The 27,336-nt window shown below is 59.6% G+C and overlaps 2 protein-coding genes across 4 annotated transcripts in view; one reads left to right on the top strand and one right to left on the bottom strand.

The window, feature by feature from the left end:
* AXIN1 (axin 1) overlaps positions 1-24,027 on the bottom strand; it is a 51,450-nt gene extending 27,423 nt beyond the window's left edge. The window contains exons 1-2 of one of the 3 annotated variants that reach the window (XM_051842119.3): positions 23,679-24,027; positions 18,782-19,741 (exon numbers count right to left, since the gene is read on the bottom strand). In XM_051842119.3, the coding sequence (XP_051698079.2) occupies positions 18,782-19,659 (878 nt within the window). In that variant the 5' untranslated portion in view covers positions 19,660-19,741; positions 23,679-24,027. Of the gene's footprint in view, positions 1-18,781; positions 19,742-21,823; positions 21,938-23,678 lie in introns of those variants that run through there. The other 2 variants (XM_089321740.1, XM_089321741.1) reach the window with 2 other exon arrangements.
* Positions 9,226-9,639, top strand: LOC127490065 (translation machinery-associated protein 7). The gene has a single exon (XM_051842134.3). It carries the CDS (start codon positions 9,289-9,291, stop codon positions 9,481-9,483), a length of 195 nt encoding a protein of 64 aa, XP_051698094.1. The 5' UTR covers positions 9,226-9,288; the 3' UTR covers positions 9,484-9,639.
* Positions 24,028-27,336: the final 3,309 nt, after the last annotated feature.

Below are 27,336 nucleotides of genomic sequence, written 5' to 3'. Positions count from 1 at the left end.
GGTCAGGGACACACAGCGAGGCTACTAGAACAGGCACTGTCACGTACCTGGCTGGGACACCCCCATCCCATGCCAGAACACGGGTTCAAGTCCCAGCTCCCCCACTTGGGACCCTACTTCCTGTAGTGCACATCCTGTCAGGCAGCAGTGACGGCTCCAGGGCTTGGGTTCGGGCCACCCCCGTGGCGGGTGCAGATGGAGCTTCAGATTCCTGGCTGGCCTGGCCCAGCCCCAGCTGTTGCAGGCATTTGGAGAAAGAACTAGGAGATGGGAGAGTGCGCACTCTCTCTGTAGCTCTGCCTTTCAAACAGATGAAAATACAAGTATTTACAAAGTGAAGCTACATCTGCCTTCCTGTCGCTCCTTCCTGAGGGACCGTGAAGGCAGACACACGTGCACAGGGCAGCAGCTCAGCGAAGGGGCGAGAACTGGGAGGTGGGCAGACAGGCACAAGCTGCACTCAGCCAGGTCTAGGGACACCCTGTGGCCAAGGTCACAGCGAGCAGACTCCAGACTGTCCATGGGGTCCTCTCGGACCTCCTGGCATGGAGAGAAGCCTGCAAAGGCCATCTAACACCAGCAGACGGTTACAGCGTGTGGTCACCTTAGCTGTGAGGAGGATGAACTTGGCAGCCATTTTGACAACACAAGTAACAATCTACACTAGAGGGGGAAGAGCTGCCCAACCCAGACTGGACACCACCCTCAGTCTGCACTGACCCACGGAGACCACGACCCAGACTGGACACCACCCTCAGTCTGCACTGACCCACGGAGACCACGACCCAGACTGGACACCACCCTCAGTCTGCACTGACCCACGGAGGTCACGACCCAGACTGGACACCTCCCTCAGTCTGCACTGACCCACGGAGACCACGACCCAGACTGGACACCACCCTCAGTCTGCACTGACCCACGGAGACCACGACCCAGACTGGACACCACCCTCAGTCTGCACTGACCCACGGAGGTCACGACCCAGACTGGACACCTCCCTCAGTCTGCACTGACCCACGGAGACCACGACCCAGACTGGACACCACCCTCAGTCTGCACTGACCCACGGAGGTCACGACCCAGACTGGACACCTCCCTCAGTCTGCACTGACCCACGGAGACCACGACCCAGACTGGACACCACCCTCAGTCTGCACTGACCCACGGAGGTCACGACCCAGACTGGACACCTCCCTCAGTCTGCACTGACCCACGGAGACCACGACCCAGACTGGACACCACCCTCAGTCTGCACTGACCCACGGAGGTCACGACCCAGACTGGACACCACCCTCAGTCTGCACTGACCCACGGAGACCACGACCCAGACTGGACACCACCCTCAGTCTGCACTGACCCACGGAGGTCACGACCCAGACTGGACACCACCCTCAGTCTGCACTGACCCACGGAGACCACGACCCAGACTGGACACCACCCTCAGTCTGCACTGACCCACGGAGACCACGACCCAGACTGGACACCACCCTCAGATGCACCTGACCCACGGAGGTCACGACCCAGACTGGACACCACCCTCGGTCTGTACTGACCTACGGAGACCACGACCCAGACTGGACATCACCCTCAGCTGTACTGACCCACGGAGACCACGACCCAGAGTGGACACCACCCTCAGTCTGCACTGACCCACGGAGGTCACGACCCAGACTGGACACCACCCTCAGTCTGCACTGACCCACGGAGGTCACGACCCAGACTGGACACCACCCTCAGTCTGCACTAACCCACGGAGACCACGACCCAGACTGGACACCACCCTCAGTCTGCACTGACCCACGGAGGTCACGACCCAGACTGGACACCACCCTCAGATGCACCTGACCCACGGAGGTCACGACCCAGACTGGACACCACCCTCGGTCTGTACTGACCTACGGAGACCACGACCCAGACTGGACATCACCCTCAGCTGTACTGACCCACGGAGACCACGACCCAGACTGGACACCACCCTCAGTCTGCACTGACCCACGGAGGTCACGACCCAGACTGGACACCTCCCTCAGTCTGCACTGACCCACGGAGGTCACGACCCAGACTGGACACCACCCTCAGTCTGCACTGACCCACGGAGGTCACGACCCAGACTGGACACCTCCCTCAGTCTGCACTGACCCACGGAGACCACGACCCAGACTGGACACCACCCTCAGTCTGCACTGACCCACGGAGGTCACGACCCAGACTGGACACCTCCCTCAGTCTGCACTGACCCACGGAGACCACGACCCAGACTGGACACCACCCTCAGTCTGCACTGACCCACGGAGGTCACGACCCAGACTGGACACCACCCTCAGTCTGCACTGACCCACGGAGGTCACGACCCAGACTGGACACCACCCTCAGTCTGCACTGACCCACGGAGGTCACGACCCAGACTGGACACCTCCCTCAGTCTGCACTGATCCACGGAGACCACGACCCAGACTGGACACCACCCTCAGTCTGCACTGACCCACGGAGACCACGACCCAGACTGGACACCACCCTCAGCTGCACTGACCCACGGAGACCACGACCCAGACTGGACACCACCCTCAGTCTGCACTGACCCACGGAGACCACGACCCAGACTGGACACCACCCTCAGTCTGCACTGACCCACGGAGGTCACGACCCAGACTGGACACCTCCCTCAGTCTGCACTGACCCACGGAGACCACGACCCAGACTGGACACCACCCTCAGTCTGCACTGACCCACGGAGGTCACGACCCAGACTGGACACCACCCTCAGTCTGCACTGACCCACGGAGGTCACGACCCAGACTGGACACCTCCCTCAGTCTGCACTGACCCACGGAGGTCACGACCCAGACTGGACACCTCCCTCAGTCTGCACTGATCCACGGAGACCACGACCCAGACTGGACACCACCCTCAGTCTGCACTGACCCACGGAGACCACGACCCAGACTGGACACCACCCTCAGCTGCACTGACCCACGGAGACCACGACCCAGACTGGACACCACCCTCAGTCTGCACTGACCCACGGAGACCACGACCCAGACTGGACACCACCCTCAGTCTGCACTGACCCACGGAGACCACGACCCAGACTGGACACCACCCTCAGTCTGCACTGACCCACAGAGACCACGCAGCCAACAGATTAGAGGTGGCCCTGAAGGCACGTAGTGCAGCTCCTGACACAGACTCACAGAGACTTGGTCCCGAACCCTGACCCTGGGACCCTGCGGCCGGGGCCCGCTGCCACTAGTGCCCTGTGGAAGTCAGCGGCCCTCAAGTTTGAAGAGCACAGAGCCCTTAGACGGATGAAGGGAAGCAAGCTGCTTCATTTTAAACCAGTTTGACTTGGGGCCGGCGCTGTGGCGTAGCGGGTAAAGCCACTGCCTGCGGTGCTGGCATGCCATACGGGTGCAGGTTTGAGTCCCGGCTGCTCCTCTCCCAATCCAGCTCTCTGCCATGACCTGGGAAAGCAGTAGAAGATGGCCCAAGTGCTTGAGCCCTGCACCCACATGGGAGACCAGGAGAAGCTCAGAAGCAGCTCCTGGCTCCTGGCTTTGGATCAGCCAACTCCATCTGTTGCGGCCATCTGGGAAGTGAACCAACAGATGTAAGATCCCTCTCTCTCTCTCTCTCTGCCTCTCTGTAACTCTGCCTTTCAATTAAATAACTAAACTTTTAAAAATAAATTAATTAAGTCTTTCAAAAATAACAGTCCAAAAAATAATAGTTTGGCTAAGGGGACAGGTTGTGGCATAGCCACATCCCATATGGGCACCAGTTTGTGTCCCAGCTGCTCCACTTCTGATCCAGCTCCCTGCTGATGGCCTGGGGAAAACAGAAGATGGCCTAAGTGTCTGCGGCCCTGCACCCATGTGAGAGACCCAGATAAAACCCCTGTCCAGCTCTGGCCTGGCTGATGCGAACCCTGGAGGGTTCAAAACCACACAGAAAGGGAGACAAAGGCTCCGGGGAGTTCGGACACACGTTTCCTCGCTTCAAGTGAACACCTGCACGAAAGGCAAAACAGCGGCCGCAGGTGGAAGCCCGCGCGGCTGCCTCGCAGCCCTGCAGCAGCCCACGTGCCTGCTGCCCACACTCAGACACCACCACTTCCACAAGACAACGAGGAACTCCGCAGCGACGTGAGTGGGCGGGCCTGGGGCCCCACTCGGGGGGCCTCTGCTTCCAGCGCAGCCTCCCGCTCGCGCACCTGAGAGACAGCACGTGACGACTCACAAAACTGAGTTCCCGCCTCTTGCGTGGGAGAGCCAGGTGGAGCTCCTGGCTGCTGACTGCAGCTGCTGCAGGTGTCTGGGGAATGAACCAGCGGATGAAAGATCTCCCCCCACTCCACCTCTGTCACTCTTTCAAACAAATAAGTAATTTTTTAAAAATTTGATCAAAATGAGGTCAATGTCAGCTATAAGAATCTGTATTTTCTTTCCCCCAGGCAACATCAGAAACCTGTCCTCACTCTGACTGCCTGCCGAGGTTCCCAACAGCCCCCACTCAGCCACCTATCAGGAGCTCTGCTTAGATGACTGACCGTTCACGTGCCCCTCTGACCCCACGCTGAACACCGGCTGGGGCTGCGCTAGCGCAGGCTGCTCTCCCGTGCGGGGAGGACGGCAAGGCTGCAGTGAGTCCCCGAGTCACAGGACGGGAGGAGCTGCTCCGCCGCCACCCTGCTGATGCCTCAGGGGAAGCCGCAGGACTCTGCTCCCCGCGGGTGTAGCACGTCCACGTCCACCTTCCCGCGCCCCGCAGAACATCAGACCCTGAGACGGGGGCGTGTGTCCTGCAGACACCTACAGCAACAAGACGACTGCTGGGGACCGCCCAGCGGCCATTCCCACGTGCCTGCTTGGGTACTGATGACCGTGAGGCTGCAGCCAAAAGCCCCCTCACCAACACTGACCAGCTACTGACCTCAGGCAAGTCACTGCCTCGCTAATCGTAAGTGACAACGGCTGGTTCTTCCTCGGGCTTTTCCGGCATCTTGGCGAACAGCACACACCAGGTGCTGGGCGAGGGCCAGCACACACCAGGTGCTCGGGCGAGGGCCAGCACCTGACAGAAAAGGCCCTCAACACAGTGGCACAGGGTCCCTCCTGCTCGTCAGAGGGAGGACGAGGTGGCGAAGACGGCAGCTCACCGCGCAATCCCATCATGCCAACTCACTCCCTGCAGGAGGTAACACAAGCGCTTAGGCAAATCCAGGGCTCTAGCGTCAGAAGAACATGGTTGCGGCAGCCCAGTCATGGCTCTGGAAGGCATGCCACAGCTAGCCTGCAGACAGAAACCTCATTTCCATACACGGGGGGGGGGTCTCGCATGAGGTTCTCTTTGTCACAATTCCCACCACACCTCGCCGCCCTACGCAAACCAGTAACTGAAAACAAACAGGAGAGCACCCGGCACAGCCATTACCACGCTCTGGGGAGGGCAGCACCCGTATCAGAACGCCAGGTCTCAAGGCCAGCTCTGCGCCCAGGTCTAGCTTCCTGCTCCTGAGCACGGTGGCAGGCGGCAGGTGACGGCGCCAACAGCTGGGTCCCTGCCACCCACGTGGGTGACCTGGACTGCATTCCTGCCCTGGGCCCTGGGCCAGCTTCAGCAGTTGCAGCCATTTATGGGTGGGAGCTCTCTGTATCTGTCTCTCTACCTGTCAAATAAATTTTTCTAAAAATCAAGCTCTACATAGGTAGCTGATACAAAAATAAGAATTTCATTCAGAGACGTGTTCATTTCAAATACAGGAAGCCTTGGTGGGCCCCTGCCTGTGAGCGGTGGAGCTCCCACGGTTAAGGCGCCAGGACTTGGAGCGGCAACGAGATTTCCAGGGCAGCAGCAACCTGACACGGACGCGGTCGTACTCGTCTCCTTGGGACGCTCCCGCAGCGGAGGCCGAGAACGTGGCCGGGAACCCCAAGCCAGGCTGCCAGGGAAGGCAGGGCCCGCTGACACCCCCCAGGCGGCCGCCCCAGGCTGCCTGCAGCGAGGGCCATGCGGAAGCATCAGGAAGCCCTCACGGCAGGAAAACATCCCCAGAACTTCCAGTGATCTCCAAGATGCTGGGATACAACGCCGGTATTCAACAACAGACTGTGCAGAACAGGACACACGACCGACGACTGAAAAACAGGGTCAAACCGGAAAACAGAAACAAAACAAAAATCCCGACACAGAAACCACCAGACACTGAAGAACACGTGACTGCTACGTTCAACAGGCTGGTTGAGAAGAGAGGGAGCGTTTCAGGGGGCTGGTGTTGTGTCACTGCTCCAACCCAAGCATCCCACACCCAGCACTGGTTCAGGTCCCAGCTAACCGCTTCCAATCCAGCCTCCCGCTGACGCACCTGGAAAAGCAGCAGCAGATGACCCCAGTTCCTGGACCCTGCCACCCAAACAGAAGACCCACACAGAGCTGCTGGCTCCTAGCTTCAGCCTGGCCCAATCTTGGCTGCTGTGAGCATTTGGAGAGCGAACCAGCAGACAGTTGATCTCTCTCTATTGCTGTGTCTGATGCCTTTTTTTTTTTTTTGGACAGGTAGATTTAGTGAGAGAGAGAAAGAGAGAGAAAGGTCTTCCTTTCTGTTGGTTCATCCCCAAATGGCTGCCACAGCCGGCGTGCTGCACCGATCCGAAGCCAGGAGCCAGGTGCTTCCTCCAGGTCTCCCATGCGGGTGCAGGACCCAAGGACTTGCGCCATCCTCCACCGCCTTCCCGGGACACAGCAGAGAGCTGGACTGGAAGAGGGGCAACCGGGACAGAATCCAGTACCCCAACAGGGACTAGAACCCTGGGTGCCGGCGCCGCAGGCAGAGGATTAGCCTAGTGAGCCGCGGCACAGGCCTGATGCTCTTTCTACTAGTTTTTTCCTCAAAAAAAAAAAAAAAAAAAAGTTTATTTATTTGAAAGACAGTTACAGAGAGATGGGGAGACAGAGAGAGGGGCATCATTCCCCCGATGGCTGCAGTGGGCCAGGGTGAGGCCAGGCCAAAGCCAGGAGCCTGGACCTCCGCCCGGGTCTCTCGCATTGGTAACAAGCGCCCAAGCACTCAGCCATCTTCTGCTGTTTCCCAGGTAACTATCAGGGAGCCGGATCAGAAGTGGAGCAGCAAGACTTGAACTGGTGCTGGCACTGCAGGCCGCAGCTTAATCCACCGTACCACAATGCCAGCCCGAGCTCTGCCTTTCAAATAAACAGGTAAATTTGGGCCAGCGCTGTGACGTAGTAGGCTAAGCCCCGGGCTGCGATGCCAGCATCTCATATGAGCAGTGGTTCAGGTCCCGGCTGCTCCACTTCCAGTCCAGCTCTCTGCTGTGGCCTGGGAAGGCAGTGGACGATGGCTCTGCACTCACTCTGCGCTTCAGCTGGAAGAAACTCCTGGCTCCGGAGGTTGGCCTGGCCCATCCTGGGCTGGGGCAGTCATCTGGGGAGTGAACCAGCGATGGAAGATCTCTCTCAGTCTCTCTCTGCCTCTCTGTAACTATGCCTTTCAAGTAAATAAATCTTTAAAAAAGAAAAGTTTACGGGGACCACATCCCTAAGAAAACAGCAGTTTACAAATGTATAACTCGTTTTAAGAAGGGATGAGAAGGTGTTGGACATGACACCCACAGCAGCAGACCATGCCTCAGTTTTCAGGGGACTCTAATCTTATTAAAACCCTAACTGGAGGGGCCAACACTGTGGCGCAGCAGGTAAAGCTGCCACCTGCAGTGCCGGCATCCCATATGGGCACCAGTTCTAGTCCCAGCTGCTCCACTTCCGATCCAGCTCTCTGCTATGGCCTGCGCAAGCAGTAGAAGATGGCTCAAGTCCTTGGGCCCCTGCACCTGCATGGGAGACCTGGAAGAAGCTCCTGGTTCCTGACTTCGGATTGGCACAGCCCAGGCTGTCATGGCCAACTGGGGAGTTAACCTGCAGATGGAAGACCTCTCTCTCTCTGTTTCTCTCTCTGCCTCTCCTTCTCTCTGTGTGTAACGCTGACTTTCAAATAAAATAAATAAATTAATATATATATAAACCCTAACTGGAGAGGACCACAGACAGTTTACACAATTCTCTCTGAAAGATTAAAGTGCAACAAACTAGCTTCGGCAGGCAAAGCTGCTGCCTATGACGTCGACATCCCAGCTGCTCCCTTTCCAATCCAGCTCCCTGCTAATGGCCTGGGAAAGCAGCAGGATTTGGCCCAAGCGCTTGGGCCCCTGCACCCATGTGGGAGGCCTGGAAGAAGCTCCTGCCTCCTGGCTTCAGCCTGGCCTGACCCCAGAAGTTGCAGCCATTTGGGGAATGAACCAGCAGATGGAAGATCTCTCTGTCTCTCCCTCTATTTCTGACTTTCAAATAAGCAAACAAATCTTAAAAAAAAAAAAAAAAAGATAAAAGATTTATTGATGCATGTAAAAGGCAGAGTTACAGAGACTCTCCCTCCCTCCCCTGGAGGGAGAGCGAGCGAGTGACCAAGCGCATGAGGGCACTTCTACCTGCTAGTTCACGCCCCAGATGGCCGCAAAGGCCAGTGCTGGGCCAGGCTGAAGCCAGGAGTTCGTCTGGATTACCTGTGTGGGTGCAGGGGCCCAAACACGTGGACAATCTTCCACTGCTTTCCCAGGCCATTAGCATGGAGCTGGTCAGAAGCAGAGCAGCTGGGACACGAATGGGATGCTGGCGTCACAGGCAACAGCTTTACCCACTATGCCCCGACGCTGGCCCTTGGAGCAAACTTTCTGATGATGGATATGAGAATTGTTTTGTCTAGATCAGCACCAGACAAGAGCACAGCTTTCAATGGAAATATGAAACAGGCAGGATCCAGATCCTAAAGTATTTCACAAATACTGTAACGGGATGAAACATGGCTCTACCGGTGCAAACCTGAAGACAAAACACAATCAAATCGGGGCTGGCGCTGTGGCATCAGTGGGTGAAGCCGCTGCCTGCAGTGCTGGCATCTCATATGGGTGCAGGTTCGAGTCCTGGCTGCTCCACTTCCGATCCAGCTCTCTGCTGTGGCCTGGGAAAGCAGCAGAAGATGACCCAAGTCCTTGGGCCCCTGCACCCACATGGGGAATGCAGAGGAAGCTCCTGGCTCCTGGCTTCGGATGGGTGCAGCTCCGGCCGTAGCAGCCAATTGGGGAGTGAACCAGCAGATGGAAGACCTCTCTCTTTCTCTGCCTCTCCTCTGTGTAACTCTGACTTTCAAATAAAATAAATAAATCTTTAAAAAAAACCACACACACGGTGGCAGGGTCTGGGGAAGGGGCGGCAGGCGCCATGTCCGGCCGGGAAGGTGGCAAGAAGAAGCCCCTGAAACAGCCCAAGAAGCAGGCCAAGGAGATGGATGAGGAAGATAAGGCTTTCAAGCAAAAACAGAAAGAGGAGCAGAAGAAACTCGAGGAGCTAAAAGCGAAGGCGGTGGGGAAGGGCACCCTGGCCACAGGTGGAATTAAGAAATCTGGCAAAAAGTAAGCTGTTCCTTGTGCCTGAAGTGATGACGCCCTTGATTGCATTCCTAGCTAAACATCTCGATTCCCGGCCATAACATCTTATGCCACCGTAGTTAGAATGAAGTGTTAAGAGTTAAGTGTTATCTTGGAGCCTGTTGTACATTTACAAATAAATTTTTTTTTTTTTTTTGACAGGCAGAGTGGACAGTGAGAGAGAGAGACAGAGAGAAAGGTCTTCCTTTGCCGTTGGTTCACCCTCCAATGGCCGCCACGGCCGGCGCACTGCGGCCGGCGCACCGCACTGATCCGATGGCAGGAGCCAGGAGCCAGGTGCTTTTCCTGGTCTCCCATGGGGTGCAGGGCCCAAGCACCTGGGCCATCCTCCACTGCACTCCCTGGCCACAGCAGAGGGCTGGCCTGGAAGAGGGGCAACCGGGACAGAATCCGGCGCCCCGACCGGGACTAGAACCCGGTGTGCCGGCGCCGCTAGGCGGAGGATTAGCCTAGTGAGCCGCGGCACCGGCCACAAATAAAATTTTGTAAAAAGGGGAAAAAACAAAAAAAAAACCACACACACACAAATCAAACCAACGGATACCAGGGGTTAGAAATGGCCCAAAGCAGAGCAGAGATCACAGAACAGGTTTTTGGATGTCCAAGGCATTTCATTGTTGCGCTTCCAGAGTCAAGAATAAAAACGTCTGCTCATTAGGAGAGTGAGCCAAAGGTAGAGCAGGAACACCCTCAGGAAAGCTTCCTCCGGGACCCCCCACCCCACCCTGCACAGCGCTCCTGCACCTCTAACAAGAGGGACCGCGCGTTCTGACGACCACTGGACAGCCACCTCAGCATCCTGCCCAGGCTCCCTCTGGTTTCCTCTGGTTCCTTAGTCTTCTTTAAAGGACATCTGCATTTGCTCAGTCAATAATGCAAACGCGCCAGCACTGTATGGCAAATTCCCAGGACCCTCAATTCTTTAGGGAAGTGTCTTGAACTTGATGGAGCTTATGTTGAGAAATAAAGGTTAGGTTTTTCATTTTTATTTTTATTTATTTATTTATTTTTGACAGGCAGAGTTAGACAGTAAGAGACAGAGACAGAGAGAAAGGTCTTCCTTTGCCGTTGGTTCACTCCCTAAACGGCCGCCACAGCCGGCGCTGCACCGATCCGAAGCCAGGAGCCAGGTGCTTCCTCCTGGCCTCCCAAGCGGGTGCAGGGCCCAAGCGCTTGGACCATCCTCCACTGCCCTCCCGGGCCACAGCAGAGAGCTGGACTAGAAGAGGAGCAACTGGGACAGAATCTGGCGCCCCGACCAGGACTAGAACCCGGGGTGCCGGCGCCACAGGCGGAGAATTAGCCTAGTGAGCCACGGCGCCGGCCTCATTTTTATCTTCTAAATGCAATTTTCCCATGACCTTTTTGACGTGCCCTGAGACTATACAACTATCACAATTAAAGATAAATTTTAAAATACTAAAACAACATGGTACTAGCATAAAAACAGACACACAGACAGCAGAACAGAGTCCATAAACAGCCCACCCAGCTACTCTCAGCTGCTGGTCAGCGAAGGTGCCGGGCACACACACTGGGAAGGACAGTCTCTCCAGCCAGTGGAGCAGGGAACTGAGATTCCAGGTACAGAAGAATGACGCTGGGGCCCGCGCTGTGGCACGGGGTGAAGCCACCACATGCGTGCCAGCATTCCACATGGGCGCTGGTTCGAGCCCCGGCTGTTCCATTTCCAGTCCAGCTCTCTGCTGTGGCCTGGGAAAGCAGAGGAAGTTGGCCCAAGTCCCTGGGCCCCTCACTCACGTGTGAGACCCGGAAGAACCCTCTGGGCTCCTATGTCAGGCTGCTGCATCAACCTGGGGAGTGAACCAAGGGATGGAAGACCTCTGTCTCTCCCTCACCCTCTCCCTACGTGTAACTTTCAAATAAATGAATAAATTTTTCTTTAAAAAACAGAATTAAAAAGGTGTTTGTCCGAGCCGGCGCTGTGGCACAGCGGGACAACGCCCTGGCCCATATCCCATGTGGGCGCCAATTTGAGTCCTGGGTGCTGCACTTCCAATCCAACTCCCTGCTGATGCACCTGGGAAAGAAGTGAAAAATGGCTCAAGTTCTTGGGCCCAGCACCCATGTGGGAGACCCGGGGTAAGCTCCTGGCTCCTTGCTTCAGATCAGTTCAGCTCCAGCCACTGCGACCATGCGGGGAATGAACCAGCGGATGGAAGACACCTCTTTCTCAGTCTCTACCCTTCCCTATAACTCTGTCTTCAAATAAATAGAACAAATCTTAGGGAAAACAAACAACACGTGGGACACCCACACCCCACAGGGAGCGCTGTGCCTCCAGTCCTGGCCGCACCCGACTCCACCTTCACGCAGGGACACACGATGAGAGGCTGCAGGTAGGAGCCAGACTGAGCTCCCGGCTCCTGGCTTTGGCCTGGCCCAGGCCCAGCAGAGTGAACCAGAAGATGGGAGATCTCTGTCTCTCTGCCTTCCAAATGAGTAACACACACACGCGTGCACACAATACACGCAGGCACACACACACACAGCAGTTTTAAGATCCCCGGGGTGAGCGCTGAGTCGGCAGCTCAGAGGCCAGCTCCAATCCCGTGTCTCACACGGCGACACCTGGATTTCATAGCTGGCTCCCGACTTCCTGCTAACACAGCCCCTGGGGGCAGCAGCGATGGCGCCACTCAGTGGGTCTGCAGGGTCTTTCCGGGCTGTTTACCCTGGAGTAACAGGAGTCCAACACAGCTTCCCTGAGACGCAAACACCGAAGGGCTGCAGCTAGCCTGGCAGGACCTTCCACAAAGCTCAACCCAACCGGACCCCCCCTTCGTGGAAGGGAATCCTTGGGATTCAGCGCCTCTCGTCCCGCTGTCTAGAAATGTGAACAAGGGACCTTAGGGACACGACGCTCAGCCTTGCTATGGAATTCCCCTGCCCTGCACCGCAAGGTCCACCTCGTCAGCCCGAGAGAGGCTGGAGGACGGCGCTCCAGACGCCCCAGGAGGGCAGGCCTGTCACCTGAGCACAGACGGGCTGCAGGGCTGAGAGCCTCTTAGAAAAGAAGACACACTGGTCTTGAGGGAGGCGCCGGCGAGCCGGGACGTGAGGCACTCAGACGCTGGCGCGGCTCTGCCTCTGCCACGGACGGGACAGGAAGGGACTAGGACAGAGGTTAGCAGAAACCACTGGCAACTGTTCTTGCTACCACTTTTCTATTTTTTTTTTTTTTTTTTTTTGACAGGCAGAGTGGACAGTGAGAGAGAGAGACAGAGAGAAAGGTCTTCCTTTGCCGTTGGTTCACCCTCCAATGGCCGGCGCACCGCGCTGATCCGATGGCAGGAGCCAGGAGCCAGGTGCTTTTCCTGGTCTCCCATGGGGTGCAGGGCCCAAGCACCTGGGCCATCCTCCACTGCACTCCCTGGCCACAGCAGAGAGCTGGCCTGGAAGAGGGGCAACCGGGACAGAATCCGGCGCCCCGACCGGGACTAGAACCCGGTGTGCCGGCGCCGCTAGGCGGAGGATTAGCCTAGTGAGCCGCGGCGCCGGCCACCACTTTTCTACAGCAGACAGAGAACGCGAACCTCGGCTGGGCCGCGCCTGTACACCGTGACGGAGGCCCTGCACCTCGAGCTGTGCCGTCTCTCTCCCAGCTTCCGTCACTAATCCGCATGGAATCCGAGCTTGGCGGTATTGGAGTGACTCCCGATATCCTTGAGTTCTTTTTGATTTGACCCAGAAAGCACCAGCTGTCAGTTTCAAGTGCTCCCATGAGTTTCAGGACATTGTGGTTAGTGAAATGAAGCCCAGCACCAACAACTGACACACAAAGCAACCTGTGGGAGAGGAGTGTACAGAAAACAATGGACATTTTGGCTACAGTATAATAATTAGGGCAGATAGCTATTCTGGTTTTCAAATGTTTGATTACAATTCTGTTGTACTGTTTACATAAAAACAAAAACAAAAACAAAAACAAAAAAAGCAGATGGGTTTCTACATGTGGAAGACCTAAGTTGAGGGGCTGGCGCTGTCACTTAATAGCTTCCACCTGCGGCGCCAGCATCCCATGTGGGCACCGGTTTGAGTCCCGACTGCTCCACTTCCGATCCAGCTCTCGGCTGTGGCCTGGGAAAGCAGTGGAAGATGACCCAAGTCCTTGGGCCCCTGAGCCCACGTGGGAGAACCCGAAGAAGCTCCTGGCTCCTGGCTTCGGATGGGTCCAGCTCTGGCCACTGCAGACATTTGGGGAGCGAAATAGCAGAGATGGAAGATCTCTCTATCTGTAACTCCGCCTCTCAAATAAATAAATGTTTTTTTAAAAAAGAATTATTTTATTTATTTGAAAGAGGAGTTAGAGAAGTAGAGCCAGAGAGAGAGAGAGGTCCTCCATTCTGCTGATTCACTCCCCAAATGACCACAACGGCCAGAGCTGAGCCGATCCAAAGCCAGGAGCCAGGAGCCCCTTCCAGGTCTCCCATGTGGGTGTGGGGGCCCAAGCACTTGGGCCATCTTCCACTGCTTTCCCAGGCCACAGCAGAGAGCTGGATCAGAAGAGAAGCAGCCGGGACTCCAACCAGTGCCCATATGGGATGCCAGCACTACAGGCAGCGGCTTTATCTCCTACACCACAGCACCAGCCCCAAATAAATGAATCTTTAAAAAAACGGGCCGCTGCCGCGGCTCACTAGGCTAATCCTCCACCTGCGGCGCCAGCACACCGGGTTCTAGTCCCGGTTAGGGCTCCGGATTCTGTCCTGGTTGCCCCTCTTCCAGGCCAGCTCTCTGCTGTGGCCAGGGAGTGCAGTGGAAGATGGCCCAAGTGCTTGGGCCCTGCACCCCATGGGAGACCAGGAGAAGTACTTGGCTCCTGCCTTCAGATCAGTGCGGTGCGCCGGCCGCGGCGCGCTGGCCGTGGCGGCCATTGGAGGGTGAACCAACGGCAAAGGAAGACCTTTCTCTCTGTCTCTCTCTCTCACTGTCCACTCTGCCTGTCCAAAAAATAAAAATAAAAAAAATAAAAGATCTAGGTTGGCCTCTTGGCTCTAGCCTGGTCCAGTCGCGACTATTGCAGGCATATGAGGAGTGAACTAACAAATAGGAACTGTCTCTCAAATACATAAATAAACTTAAAAAGATGCTTATTTCAGAGCCGGCGCCGTGGCTCAATAGGCTAATCCTCCACCTTGCGGCGCCGGCACACCGGGTTCTAGTCCCGGTCGGGGCGCCGGATTCTGTCCCGGTTGCCCCTCTTCCAGGCCAGCTCTCTGCTATGGCCAGGGAGTGCAGTGGAGGATGGCCCAGGTGCTTGGGCGCTGCACCCCATGGGAGACCAGGAAAAAGCACCTGGATCCTGGCTCCTGCCATCGGATCAGCGTGGTGCGCCGGCTGCAGCGGCGGCCATTGGAGGGTGAACCAACGGCAAAGGAAGACCTTTCTCTCTCTCTCTCTCTCTCTCACTGTCCACTCTGCCTATCAAAAAAAAAATTTAAAAAAAAAAAAAAAAAAGATGCTTATTTCAGATAAAAAAAACTTTTTTTTTTTTTTTGACAGGCAGAGTGGACAGTGAGAGAGAGAGACAGAGAGAAAGGTCTTCCTTTGCCGTTGGTTCACCCTCCAATGGCTGCCGCGGCCGGCGCACCGCGCTGATCCAATGGCAGGAGCCAGGTGCTTTTCCTGGTCTCCCATGGGGTGCAGGGCCCAAGCACCTGGGCCATCCTCCACTGCACTCCCTGGCCACAGCAGAGGGCTGGCCTGGAAGAGGGGCAACCGGGATAGAATCCGGCGCCCCGACCGGGACTAGAACCCGGTGTGCCGGCGCCGCTAGGCGGAGGATTAGCCTAGTGAGCCGCGGCGCCGGCCCAAAAAACACTTTTAATAATAAAGTAAAACTAATCACTTTTCATTAAAAACACTTTCCATGAACTGTTTTTTTTTTTAAATTAGTCAATCTTATTTTTTTTTTTTAATAATTTATTTTGAGAGGCAGAGTTACAGAGAGAGGGGGAGAGAGAGAGAAAGGTCCTCCATCCACTGTCTCACTCCCCAAATGGCCAGGGTGGCCAGATTTGGGCCAATCCGAAGCCAGGAGTCAGGAGTTTCTTCCAGGTCTCCCACGTGGGTGCAGGGGCCCAAGGACTTGGGCCATCTTCTACTGCTTTCCCAGGCCAGAACAGAGAGCTAGGTCAGAAGAGGAGCAGCCGGGACGGGAACCAGCGCCCACTTGGGATGCTGGTGCTATAGGCAGAGGCTTTAACACACTACACCGCAGTGCCACCCCCCTTTTTCTGTTTTTAAAGATTTATTTATGGGGGGGCCGGCGCTGTGGCACAGTGGGTTAACGCCCTGGCCTGAAGCACCAGCATCCCATATGGGTGCCGGTTCGAGACCTGGCTGCTCCACTTCTGATCCAGCTCTCCGCTGTGGCCTGGGAAAGATGGTCCAAGTCCTTGGGCCCCTGCACCCACGTGGGAGACCTGGAAGAAGCTCCTGGCTCCTGGCTTCGGATCATCACAGCACCGGCCATTGCAGCCATCTGGGGAGTGAACCAGTGGATGGAAGACCTCTCTCTATCTCTGTATCTGTCTCTCTCTCTCTGCCTCTCCTCTCTCTGTGTAATGCTAACTTTCAAATAAATAAATAAATAAATCTTTAAAAAAAAAAAAAAGATCTATTTATGGGGCCAGTGTTGTGGCATAGCAGGTTGAACCACTGCCTGTGATGCCCACATCGCATACCAATGCCAGTTTGTATCCCAGCTATTCCACTTCTGATCCAGCTCCCTGCTGGGAAATTGGGAAAGCAGCCAAAAAGGGAACTGGTACTCAGGCTCCTCCGTCCACATGGGAGACCCAGAGCAGGCTCCTGGCTCCTGGCTCCCACCTGGCCCACCTCTGGCCAGTGTAAATATCTGAGAAGTGAACCAACAGATCGAAGATCTTCCTGTCTCTCCCTCTCTTGGTTTAACTCTGCCTTTCAAAGAAATAAGATAAATCTTTCTTTAAAAATGCTTATTTGAGAGAGAGAGAAAGAGAGAGAGAGAGAGAGATACCCTGGTTCACTCCCCTAAACAGCCGCAACAACCAAGTCTGGGCCAGGCCAAAGCCAAGAGCCAGGAGCCAGGAGCTCTGTCCTGGTCTCCCACGTGGGTGCAGGAACCCAAGTACGTGGGCCACCTTCCTCCGCTTTCCCAGGGGTTCTAGCGGGGAGTCGGATCGTAAGTCGAGCAGCTGGACCTGAAACTGGTACTCAGATATGTAATGTGCATCTTGGCCCGCTGCACAACAATGCTGGCCCAGCAAATTCATTTAAACCTGGGGCTGGCGCTGTGGGCACAGCAGGCTAAGCCGCGGTCCGCAGCACAGGCACCGCATACGGGCATCGGTTCAAGCCCCTGCTACTCCACCTCCAATCCAGCTCTCTGCTAATGCCCGCGGGAAAGCACGGAACGTGGTCCACGTGCTTGGCCCCTGCACCCATGTGGGAGACCAGGATGAGACTCCCGGCTCCTGACTCAGCTCACCTAGTTCTGGTAGTTGTGGACACTTGAGGAGTGAACCAGCAGACGGAAGATCTCTCTCTCCCTCTCTATCTCTGACTTTCAAATAAATAAATCTTCAAAACAAAAAAAGTTTAAACCTTAGAAATGCTTAGTGCTGTTTTATCAGAAAGCAGCCGACTCCTCTGTCCCAGTGCAGAGAGGAGAGCTGGTCCAGTGCACGGCAACTGCACGGGCAGCCGCGACACTAAGGGGCGTGTCCTCCGAGTTCTGTCTAGATCAGCAGGGGCCACCCAAGCTCCAAGCTGTCAACGCTGCGCAGGTGCCAGCTCCTGGGGACAGGGGGGAAGCGCAAGAACTCTGCTCCCAGGAGGAACACACACCAGCAGCAGCCCAACGGCTCCCTGTAATCACGGAGGGTCACGGGAAAAAAGAAAAGCCGCGGTTCCAAAGCTCTAACACTGGGGACGCCCCAGGTGTCCACACAGGCGGGAACAGTCCAGACACCGCGGGTGCCCTCACCCATGGGAGAACACAGGCGGGAACAGTCCAGACACCGTGGGTGCCCTCACCCATGGGAGAACACAGGAGGGAACAGTCCAGACACCCGTGGGTGCCCTCACCCATGGGAGAACACAGGAGGGAACAGTCCAGAGACACCGTGGGTGCCCTCACCCATGGGAGAACACAGGCGGGGACAGTCCAGACACCGTGGGTGCCCTCACCCATGGGAGAACACAGGCGGGGACAGTCCAGACACCGTGGGTGCCCTCACCCATGGGAGAACACAGGCGGGGACAGTCCAGACACCGTGGGTGCCCTCACCCATGGGAGAACAGAGGCGGGAACAGTCCAGACACCGCGGGTGCCCTCACCCACACAGGAGGGAACAGTCCAAAGACACCCGTGGGTGCCCTCACCCATGGGAGAACACAGGCGGGGACAGTCCAGAGACACCGTGGGTGCCCTCACCCATGGGAGAACACAGGCGGGGACAGTCCAGACACCGTGGGTGCCCTCACCCATGGGAGAACACAGGCGGGGACAGTCCAGACACCGTGGGTGCCCTCACCCATGGGAGAACACAGGCGGGGACAGTCCAGACACCGTGGGTGCCCTCACCCATGGGAGAACACAGGCGGGGACAGTCCAGACACCCGTGGGTGCCCTCACCCATGGGAGAACACAGGCGGGAACAGTCCAGACACCGTGGGTGCCCTCACCCATGGGAGAACAGCCAAGGTCACCCCCTGGGTACTGTGAACTCTGCGCCTCCCAGCAGCACTGCCATGTCAGGCAGGCAGAGATCTGACCCTGCGGCTCCAGCCACAGCTGCAGAAGTCTTCAGAGGACCTGGCAACCCCCCACACAAAGGTCTCAGCACTGTTCCTGGCCTCTAGGGAGCACCTCAGCACGCCACTATCGCGGGGAATGATCCAGAATTCCCCAGCTACCAGTGCATTCAGACGGCCACTCCTCCCTTTACCAAGCCGAAGCACGAGACCCACCCGGTAAGCCCCCAGGACTTCAGAGCGGTGGGTCTCAGTGCAGGTGTCAGCAGTAGTGCTCACGACCTCCACACCCAGGCTTCTTATCTGTTCTTGATCAAGGCGTTCTGGACAACACGACCATAAAAACCGCTACTGAACGTGCAAGTACCACGCGTCAGAATCAGAGTCCTAAGTCAGCCCCAAGGGCAGCCGGGCACTCAGCCCACTGGTCGCCCACACCTTGCCCTTGCCCGCTCTCCAGGTCTCAGGCGAGGACCGAAAAGGGACACCTGGTGCCCACTCACCTGAACTCTCTGCCTTCGCTGTACCGTCTCCCTGAGGAGGCCCTCGGGGCAGCCGTCTCCATGAGCAGCTTCTGGGTGAGCCTGCTGGGAGGCGCCGCGTCCCGCGCTTCCTCCTCGTCCGTGTCCTGGTCACACTTCCACTCCTCGTCTTCATTCAGAGTGGGCAGGTATCCAGACAGGCCCTTCCCTGTGCCTGACCCAGAGCTCTGGTCACTACAGACCTTTGGGCTCTCCGAGCCTGTCCTCGTGTACTCCAAATAAATGTCAGACTTGAGGAAGGAGGGGTAGGTGTTCTCCTCCATGGTGGCCTGGATCTCCGTCTGGGCCTGGTCGAACATGGCGGGGTCGACCTGCTGCCTCACGATGCAGTCCTTGATGAAGCTCTTGGTGGCCGGCTTGGTGTGCCTGGACACGATGCCAGTGCTGTCCAGGATGTACTTGCGGTAGATGGCTCTAGCCAGCTTCAGCCTCTTCTCCTCATTCGCATCGCAGGGCTCCAGCTTCCTGAAGCCACTGCAGGCAAACCAGAAGTCCAGAAGGTCAGCACAGCCCTCCTGCTTGAGGAAAGTCCTGAACAGGCTGATCCCGTCTTGATCGTCCAGCAGGGAGTGCAGGGACTCGGCCCACTTCAAGTATGGCGGCGTGGGAGACGCACTGCCCTCGGGCTCATACCCCAGGTCCAGATCCGAGCGCCTTGGAGTAGCCGTCGAAGTCTCAGCTTTAACGCCAGCAGCTTTGCCGGAGCAGAAGCTGTGGCTGGCGGGCCTCGGGTCTGTGGACACCAGTTCTCCCTCCTCCCCAGGCACCGGGGGCCGGGGGGCATCTTCGGTGAAACTTGCTCCGAGGTCCAGGGGGAAACCCTGCTCCTGGACGCTCATCGTGGGACTCTGTGCGGCAAGCGACAGCGAGCGCCGCCCCCTAAAGCATCCGTGCTCGCAGCTCGCGGTGAGTCAGGCCGTCCTGCGGGAACCAGAGAGGACGCGGGTTAGGAAAAGGTGGGCCCCCGCACACACGGCCGAGGGGCTCCCTCCAGACGAGACTGGCGATGACCCAAAGCCAGAAAGTCCGTGTACAGTTGAAACGGAGACACATTTTGGCCGCAAGGTTTGCTCCACATCAAAACAATCCCTGCAGACTCCTACAACCACAGGAACGCTTCTCATGCCAAGGGAGCACCCAGAGCACAGAGAACGCACTGCCTCCAGCAGCACTCTGAGCACCGCAGAGGCCCTCCGAGCGGGCCGAAGAGCTGAGTGAGCAGGAGGGCAGGAAGGCCGGGGTGGGGGGGGGGGGGGCTTTCAGGTGAGAGCTGGTCCCTCACACACCCGGGACAGTCACCCCAGTCAGACGACACGCAGATGAGAGGGGGAGCCCCGACACCCACTGCGGGGAGGCCGCTCTGGCTCCCACACCGGCCAGGCCCACAGCCAGGGTTCCTGCCTCCTGTTTCACCTCACACACGGGGGCCGTGCAGCACGTGCGAACAGACCGCAGGAGCAGCCGACCGGGGGTCACCTTCAGCACCACGAACCCGGGGATGGAAAACACCCCCCACGCACAGAGCAGCCTTCCCCACGCGGCCTCTCTCCTAAAAGACGCACTCAAGAGGCAGAGGGACAAGCAGGCAGAGGGCTCCCCTCTGCTGATTCACTCCTCAAACGCCCACAACGGCGGGGCCGGGGCCGGGGCCCGGCTGAAGCCAGAAGCTGGGGATTCAATCCAGTCTCCCACATGGACGGAAGGACACAACCTGGCACAACACTTGCTACCTCCCAGCGTCTGCGAAGACAGGAAGCTGGAATCAGAACTGGAGCTGGGAACAAGCAGACGCTCTGACACAGGACACCAGGCCATGTCTGCCCAGGAAATGCCCTCCTGACAGCAAACGGTACCCAGGGACCTCCGGGACAGAAACGATTTAGAAAAAAATGAAAGGCAAATGCAACTGCACTGCTAAGGAACCATGCAACTCACAGGACAACTCTAGAGCAACACCAAGCACTCAGCCCCTTGGAGGCCGGGGAACTGCGAGTTTTGGGTGCTGCGCCCACAAGGGACACGCAGACTTTGCTAGATCATGACACAGTCAGGACTCTGCCACGGTCTCTGGCCCTTCCTGCCATGCCCCTCTCAGCCCCACAGAGACCATGCACCTGGCAATAATGCCTCTCGGCTTAGCCAAGGCACTGACTGCAACACAGCCCGGCACAATGTAATCAGTTCTGGCTAAAAGTTAGCTGGAGAGGGGCTGGCACTGTGGCGCAGCTGGTAAAGCCGCCACCTGCAGTGCCAGCATCCCATGTGGGTGCCAGTTCAAGTCCCGGCTGCCCCACTTCCGGTCCAGCTCTCTGCTGTGGCCTGGGAAAGCAGTGGAAGATGCCCTAAGTGCTTGGGCCCCTGCACCTGTGTGGGAGACCTAGAAGAAGCTCCTGGCTCCTGGCTTCGGATCAGTCTAGCTCCGGCCATTGCAGCCAACTAGGGAGTGAACCAGCGGATGGAAGACTCTCCCCCTGCCCCGCGCCGCCTCTCCTTCTCTGTGTGCAACCCTGAATTTCAGATAAATAAATAAATCTTTAAAAAAAAAAAAAAGTGAGCTGGAGAAAGGACTTTACTAAAACACATCAACCTCAAATGCCCAGAGCACTGACGCGGAGGGGCACTCCCAGCCACCACCGCGTGCTGCGGTCTCTGCCTGCCTTCCCACACCGCACACGCCTCACAGGCATCCACAGACGGGGGATGGGCCACAACGGTGCCCCCACTGACACTTCCACGGCTAGTGACTGCGGGCTGCAATCTCAGCAGGACCAGCCTGTCTCCTGAGGTCAAGGCCCCCAGCTGTGCCCTGCTGCTCCAAGAGCACTGCGAAAGCAGTCACTCCCTCGAGGTGCCATCAGCATGGGAGACCCCCGGATACCTGCAGCTCCGCATGGGAGACCCCCGGAAACCTGCAGCTCAGGATGGGAGACCCCCGGATACCTGCAGCTCCGCATGGGAGACCCCTGGACAGCTGCAGCTCCGCATGGGAGACCCCCTGGATACCTGCAGCTCCGCACCAGCTGGTGGACATCTGCCGTCCTCCGTCCAGAATGTCAGCACAGGAAGGCAGGCCTGCGTGCTGACCATCTGATCCGCCAGCCCCTGGACAATCCACAGTTCACCAGCCCTGCCAAAGAGCTGAGTCCCAGACCCTGGCGGCGTCAGCACGGGAGGCTGTTCAGTGTCCCTCTGCAAGGTACTGATGCCGCCCACGTAACTCCATCACGCAGCAGGACCCGCTGCGCAACTGACAAGCACCAATCAACACGACTCATCGCTAGAAAGGCGACGACACTTGCTGTGAGGCCAAACACGAGTCCTGGCAGACCCGCAACGCTCATGCTAGGAAAAAGCAGCAAATTCAAGCAACAGCCCTTGGTGACAAAACTGGGGCTGTGACGTTTTAATTTATGTGTGAGCCGTGTCCACCCGAATCACTTCAAACTAGCTGTCAGGGCCCAAAAGCACAATCCACATCTATTTTTAGCTGTCGACTGGCAGAGACCTGGGGTGTCCCTGGAAGCACGTCTGGCGCGGGTGGAACCTGCTCCGCACACACGCTCTCACCACACGCAGAGCAGTTACATTAATTCAAGCTGGAGTCAATGCCCACAAGCACTGAATCTGGCCCGCAGCCTGGAACCACCATCAATAAAGTGATGCCATAAAAGGAACCTGGAAGTCTAAGGCGGTATTTAAAATTCCCTCGTCACCACCCCAGGACGCAGCCTGGGCACCATGGCGGCAGCCCAACGCTACACACGTGCATTTCACTCAGGTAACTTCTGAACATCCGAGTTACACGACGTGTGGCCGTGACAGAGCACGCTGACCGAGCTCCTGAAGGGCCAGGCTGCTTCACAGGCAAGCCACACGTCCATCACCCAAATCCTCAACGACGGCGGGACCCAAAGTCCACTCGGCTTCTGAAACCAGAAACCCAAGAAAAGTCAACACCTGCTGGAACTGAAGGGAAAACACTGTTTTATCTGCCTCCCCTCCTTGTCCTGAATGGAAGTCCTTCGAGCTGAAACGACACAGCTATCTCGGGTCATCAGCCGTAGAATGCGGGTTCTCCAAACAGGGCCTGGGGACCCAGCGAGCCTGAGATTCCTGCCGGGGGCGGGCAAGGGCACACAGGAGCCCTGCACTCTGAGGAGCAGGCACCGTGTTCCGTCTTCCTCGCTGAGCTCAGAGCCCTGCGGCCCGGGCTGTGCAGGCCTTGGGTCCCGGGGGCTGCGTCCCCGGGAGCGCGGTGCGGATGGACTCCGAGGCCCACAGCCGGGCCACGGGCTCCTCGGCTCTGACTCACTCCCACTTTCCCCAAGGCCCTGCACACCCACCACCACGAGCCCCGCGGCCCAGGCGCACACCAGCAAACACACGTCCAGCCAGGAGTCCTCGCGCCTCCTCAGAACCCTGGGTCTCCAGCCTGGCCTCCGCGCCCACCCCGTGCCCAGGGCGCTGGCCCGCGAGCCTCCACCAGCCGCCTTCCCGCCGCCCCAGGCAGTCCCGGGCCCCGCCGCCTACCGCCCCCACCTCGCTCCCGGGACCCGGGGACCCCCGCGCTCTTCCCTCGACCCTGAGGGTGCCGCTCGCCCCGCCCCTCCCCTCCCGGAACCCGGCTCCCCGCGCGCCCCGCGCGCCCCGCGGACCTCTGCTCACAGCCGGGACCCGCGCCGCCCTCCCCGCGCCCCCGGCGCCCTCCCACACACGCCCTCCGCCCCACAGCCTGCGCTCCCCGCGCCCCTCTTCCGGGTCCCGCGCCCGGGCCGCCCGGCCGGCCTAGCGCGGCCTACAATGCACGGCCGCGGGGCGCAGGCCCGCCTCCCTGCGCAGCGCCGCCCGCCCCACTCACCCGCGCGCCGCGGCGGCGAGGCCCCAGGCCCGGCTCCCGGCGCGGCCCATGCGCTCAGCGGCGGCGCGGCGGGCGGGACCCGGCGGGGGCGCGGCCCGAGGCGGCCCCCATCGCGGCGGCGGCGGCGGCTCGGCGGCCCGAAGATGGGCGCGAGGCAGGCCGCGGGGACGCCGCCGAGGCCCGGCCGCCCGCTCTCAGCCGCCCACTCGGCGGGACGCGCCTCCGGCCCGGCTCCGGCCGGCTCCTGCGGCGGCGGCGGCGGCGGCGAGATCGCTGCCCGGAGCCGGGAGCCCGAGCCCAGAGCGCCGAAGCCCAGGCCCGAGCGCCCCCGCCGGCGCCGCCCGGAAGTGCGGGGGCGGGGCCGGGGCGCGGGGCGGGGCCGGGGCGGGGCCGGGAAAGCGCGGACTGGGGCAGCGCGTGGGGGCGGGGCCTGGGCAGGGGGCGGGACCGGGACGGGGCGGGGCCTGCGCGCCGAGTGGGGCGGGGCAGAGAGGCGGTCCCCGGGCTCCCGCGGCGGCGCAGCGGCGGCGGAGGTTCCCGGGAAGGTGGAGGCCGGCGGGTGCCCGAAGTGTGGCTTACGCCGAGTCGCAGCCCTTTCCCGCTGCCCACACGCCAAGGGCGCCCCGGGCGTCCACCCCGTCCAGCTGCGCCAGCTGACTGGGCCCCACGGGAGCTCTGCCGGGTCAGCCCTGGACAGGAGGCCCCTCGCCCGGACTGTCACCATGGCGCCCAGGCAAGTGGACATCCCAGGAGTATAGCGCTGACCTGCTCACGTCCTGCCCCTCGGTTCTCCTGGTCAACGTAACTGACCGTGACCCTGAGGAGGTGGGCGGGGGTTCTGCTCTCCTTGATCGCCGTGCGGGAGGGACTCCCACTAGGGTGCGGAGTGGCAGCCCACGGAGTGGCCCTCAGGCGGGAGCCACAGCCTCTGAAGAGCAGCGGGCAGAGCTGGTCGCGACTCCCCTGCGCTGGTCCCCTTGACCTTGATTTCTCCCAGGCACCATCAAGGATCCCAAGGGCTGCCCAGGGGTCCAGCTCACCCAGGCCAGCCTGACAGCAAAGACTTCTGGGTGTCGCAGCCTCCCTGCTCCTGTGCCAGCCCGTGCCGGGGTCTCGGGTGTAAAGCATGAAGCCCCAGCTTGTCAGCTCCATCCAGGTCCCCTGCACACACCCAGGCCCTGGAGTCAGCAGCCCCAGCACCACGCCGCCAGAACCAGCGCTGTGCTCACCTTCCCTGGCCCTGCCAGGCCTCAGAAGGAATTTCACCTGCCACTCCCACCCCCAGCCCAGGACAGCCCAGGACCAGTTGCAGAGCAGTTTGGGGCTGCTGTCCCATGGGATCCCACAGACTAGGCGGCTGCAGCTGCCAACACCTGTCAGTCACACAGCTTGGACAGCAGCCCTCCCTGGCTGTCCCTCTGCTTTCAGCCCCTCACAGCCCTGCAGGGCCCTTTCTGAAGATCTCGCTGCCCCCGCACCTGCCCACACCCATGCCTCCAGGATGATGCCACCCTCACCCCCCAAGTCACCCCTCATGGCACCCCACCCGTCCTGTGGATGCTGCTCACCCATCACACATCAGGACTCCTAGCTCGGGGCTTCCCCCCAGCTCCCCCCCCCCCCCGAGTGTGCCTGCTGCCTGCCTCTCCCAGGACTCAGCACGGTGCCCCTTGCTGGGTTTGCCGTGTGAGGAAGGGCTCCGGAGGCATTCCCGTCTACTGGGGACCCAGGCCACTCCTAGGGCCAACACTGGCCCCACTGTGTCCGGGTACCAGGTGGCAAGCCCCGTCCACCTCAGATCCTCGGTGCTGGACACTCAGACCCCCTGAAGCCCCTTCTCCAGCCTGTTCCACCTCAGAGGACACACAGTGGGTGCTTCATGGCACAGCAGGGTCTCCGTAGGATGCGGGAGTCCTGGGTGGGCGCGGCCGAGAGCAGAACCTCTCAGCCGGCCTTTGAGCTCCCTCCCCACTCCCAACATGGCCCCCATGCTTGCCTTGTTCTGCAGAGCTGCTGCTGCGGCCAGGCCAGGCTCTTGGGTTCTGTCCACGTCCATCTTCCACCTGGCCCATGGTGGTGGCTGTCCCCAAGCCCCGGGACCAAAACAGGGCCCTCGGACCTCTGGCTCCTCGGGACCCCTGCCCTGCAGGGACAAGAAAGGAATCAGAAGCCAGAAGGAAATGCAGCGGCTCTGCTGAGTGGGGCTGTGGTGTGTGCCTGGGGGTGATTTGTGGGCCTGGGCTGTGCTGTGGGCCTGGGCTGTGCAGTGGGCCTGGGCTGGGCTGTGGGCCTGGGCTGGGCTGTGGGCCTGGGCTGTGCTGTGGGCCTGGGGTGTGCTGTGGGCCTGGGCTGGGCTGTGGGCCTGGGCTGTGCTGTGGGCCTGGGCGTGCTGTGGGCCTGGGTGTGCTGTGGGCCTGGGCTGTGCTGTGGGCCTGGGGTGTGCTGTGGGCCTGGGCTGGGCTGTGGGCCTGGGCTGTGCTGTGGGCCTGGGGTGGGCTGTGGGCCTGGGTGTGCTGTGGGCCTGGGCTGGGCTGTGGGCCTGGGCTGTGCTGTGGGCCTGGGCTGGGCTGTGGGCCTGGGTGTGCTGTGGGCCTGGGCTGTGCTGTGGGCCTGGGTGTGCAGTGGCCCTGGGGTGTGCTGTGGGCCTGGGTGTGCTGTGTGCCTGGGGGTGATTTGTGGGCCTGGGCTGTGCAGTGGGCCTGGGTGTGCTGTGGGCCTGGGGGTGATTTGTGGGCCTGGGCTGTGCAGTGGGCCTGGGTGTGCTGTGGGCCTGGGGGTGATTTGTGGGCCTGGGCTGTGCTGTGGGCCTGGGCTGGGCTGTTTCCTGGGCTGTGCTGTGGGCCTGGGCTGTGCTGTGGGCCTGGGCGTGCTGTGGGCCTGGGTGTGCTGTGGGCCTGGGCTGGGCTGTGGGCCAGGGCGTGCTGTGGGCCTGGGCTGTGCTGTGGGCCTGGGGCGTGCTGTGGGCCTGGGCTGTGCTGTGGGCCTGGGCTGGGCTGTGGGCCTGGGTGTGCTGTGGGCCTGGGCTGGGCTGTGGGCCTGGGCTGTGCTGTGGGCCTGGGCTGGGCTGTGGGCCTGGGTGTGCTGTGGGCCTGGGCTGGGCTGTGGGCCTGGGTGTGCAGTGGCCCTGAGGTGTGCTGTGGGCCTGGGTGTGCTGTGTGCCTGGGGGTGATTTGTGGGCCTGGGCTGTGCAGTGGGCCTGGGTGTGCTGTGGGCCTGGGGGTGATTTGTGGGCCTGGGCTGTGCAGTGGGCCTGGGTGTGCTGTGGGCCTGGGGGTGATTTGTGGGCCTGGGCTGTGCTGTGGGCCTGGGCTGGGCTGTTTCCTGGGCTGTGCTGTGGGCCTGGGCTGTGCTGTGGGCCTGGGCGTGCTGTGGGCCTGGGTGTGCTGTGGGCCTGGGCTGGGCTGTGGGCCTGGGTGTGCAGTAGGCCTGGGGCGTGCTGTGGGCCTGGGCTGTGCTGTGGGCCTGGGGTGTGCTGTGGGCCTGGGGTGTGCTGTGGGCCTGGGCTGGGCTGTGGGCCTGGGTGTGCTGTGGGCCTGGGCTGGGCTGTGGGCCTGGGCTGTACTGTTGGAGCAGGGTGGGGTTCAGGTAGGCAGATAAGGGAGCTCAGGGGCACCCCCTCAAAGAAATCCATCAGAGATGTGGAGGACGGCTCCGAAGG

The sequence above is a fragment of the Oryctolagus cuniculus genome, chromosome 19, assembly GCF_051225735.1.
Source record: "Oryctolagus cuniculus isolate XC-2025 breed Fujian yellow rabbit chromosome 19, ASM5122573v1, whole genome shotgun sequence".
In the NCBI taxonomy this organism is placed as follows: Eukaryota; Metazoa; Chordata; class Mammalia; order Lagomorpha; family Leporidae; genus Oryctolagus; species Oryctolagus cuniculus.
This window is presented reverse-complemented; position numbering and strand designations above follow the sequence as displayed.

Coding starts and splice junctions, on each gene's coding strand:
- LOC127490065 (XM_051842134.3), top strand. CDS start 9,289: ATGTCCGGCCGGGAAGGTGGCAAGAAGAAGCCCCTGAAACAGCCCAAG.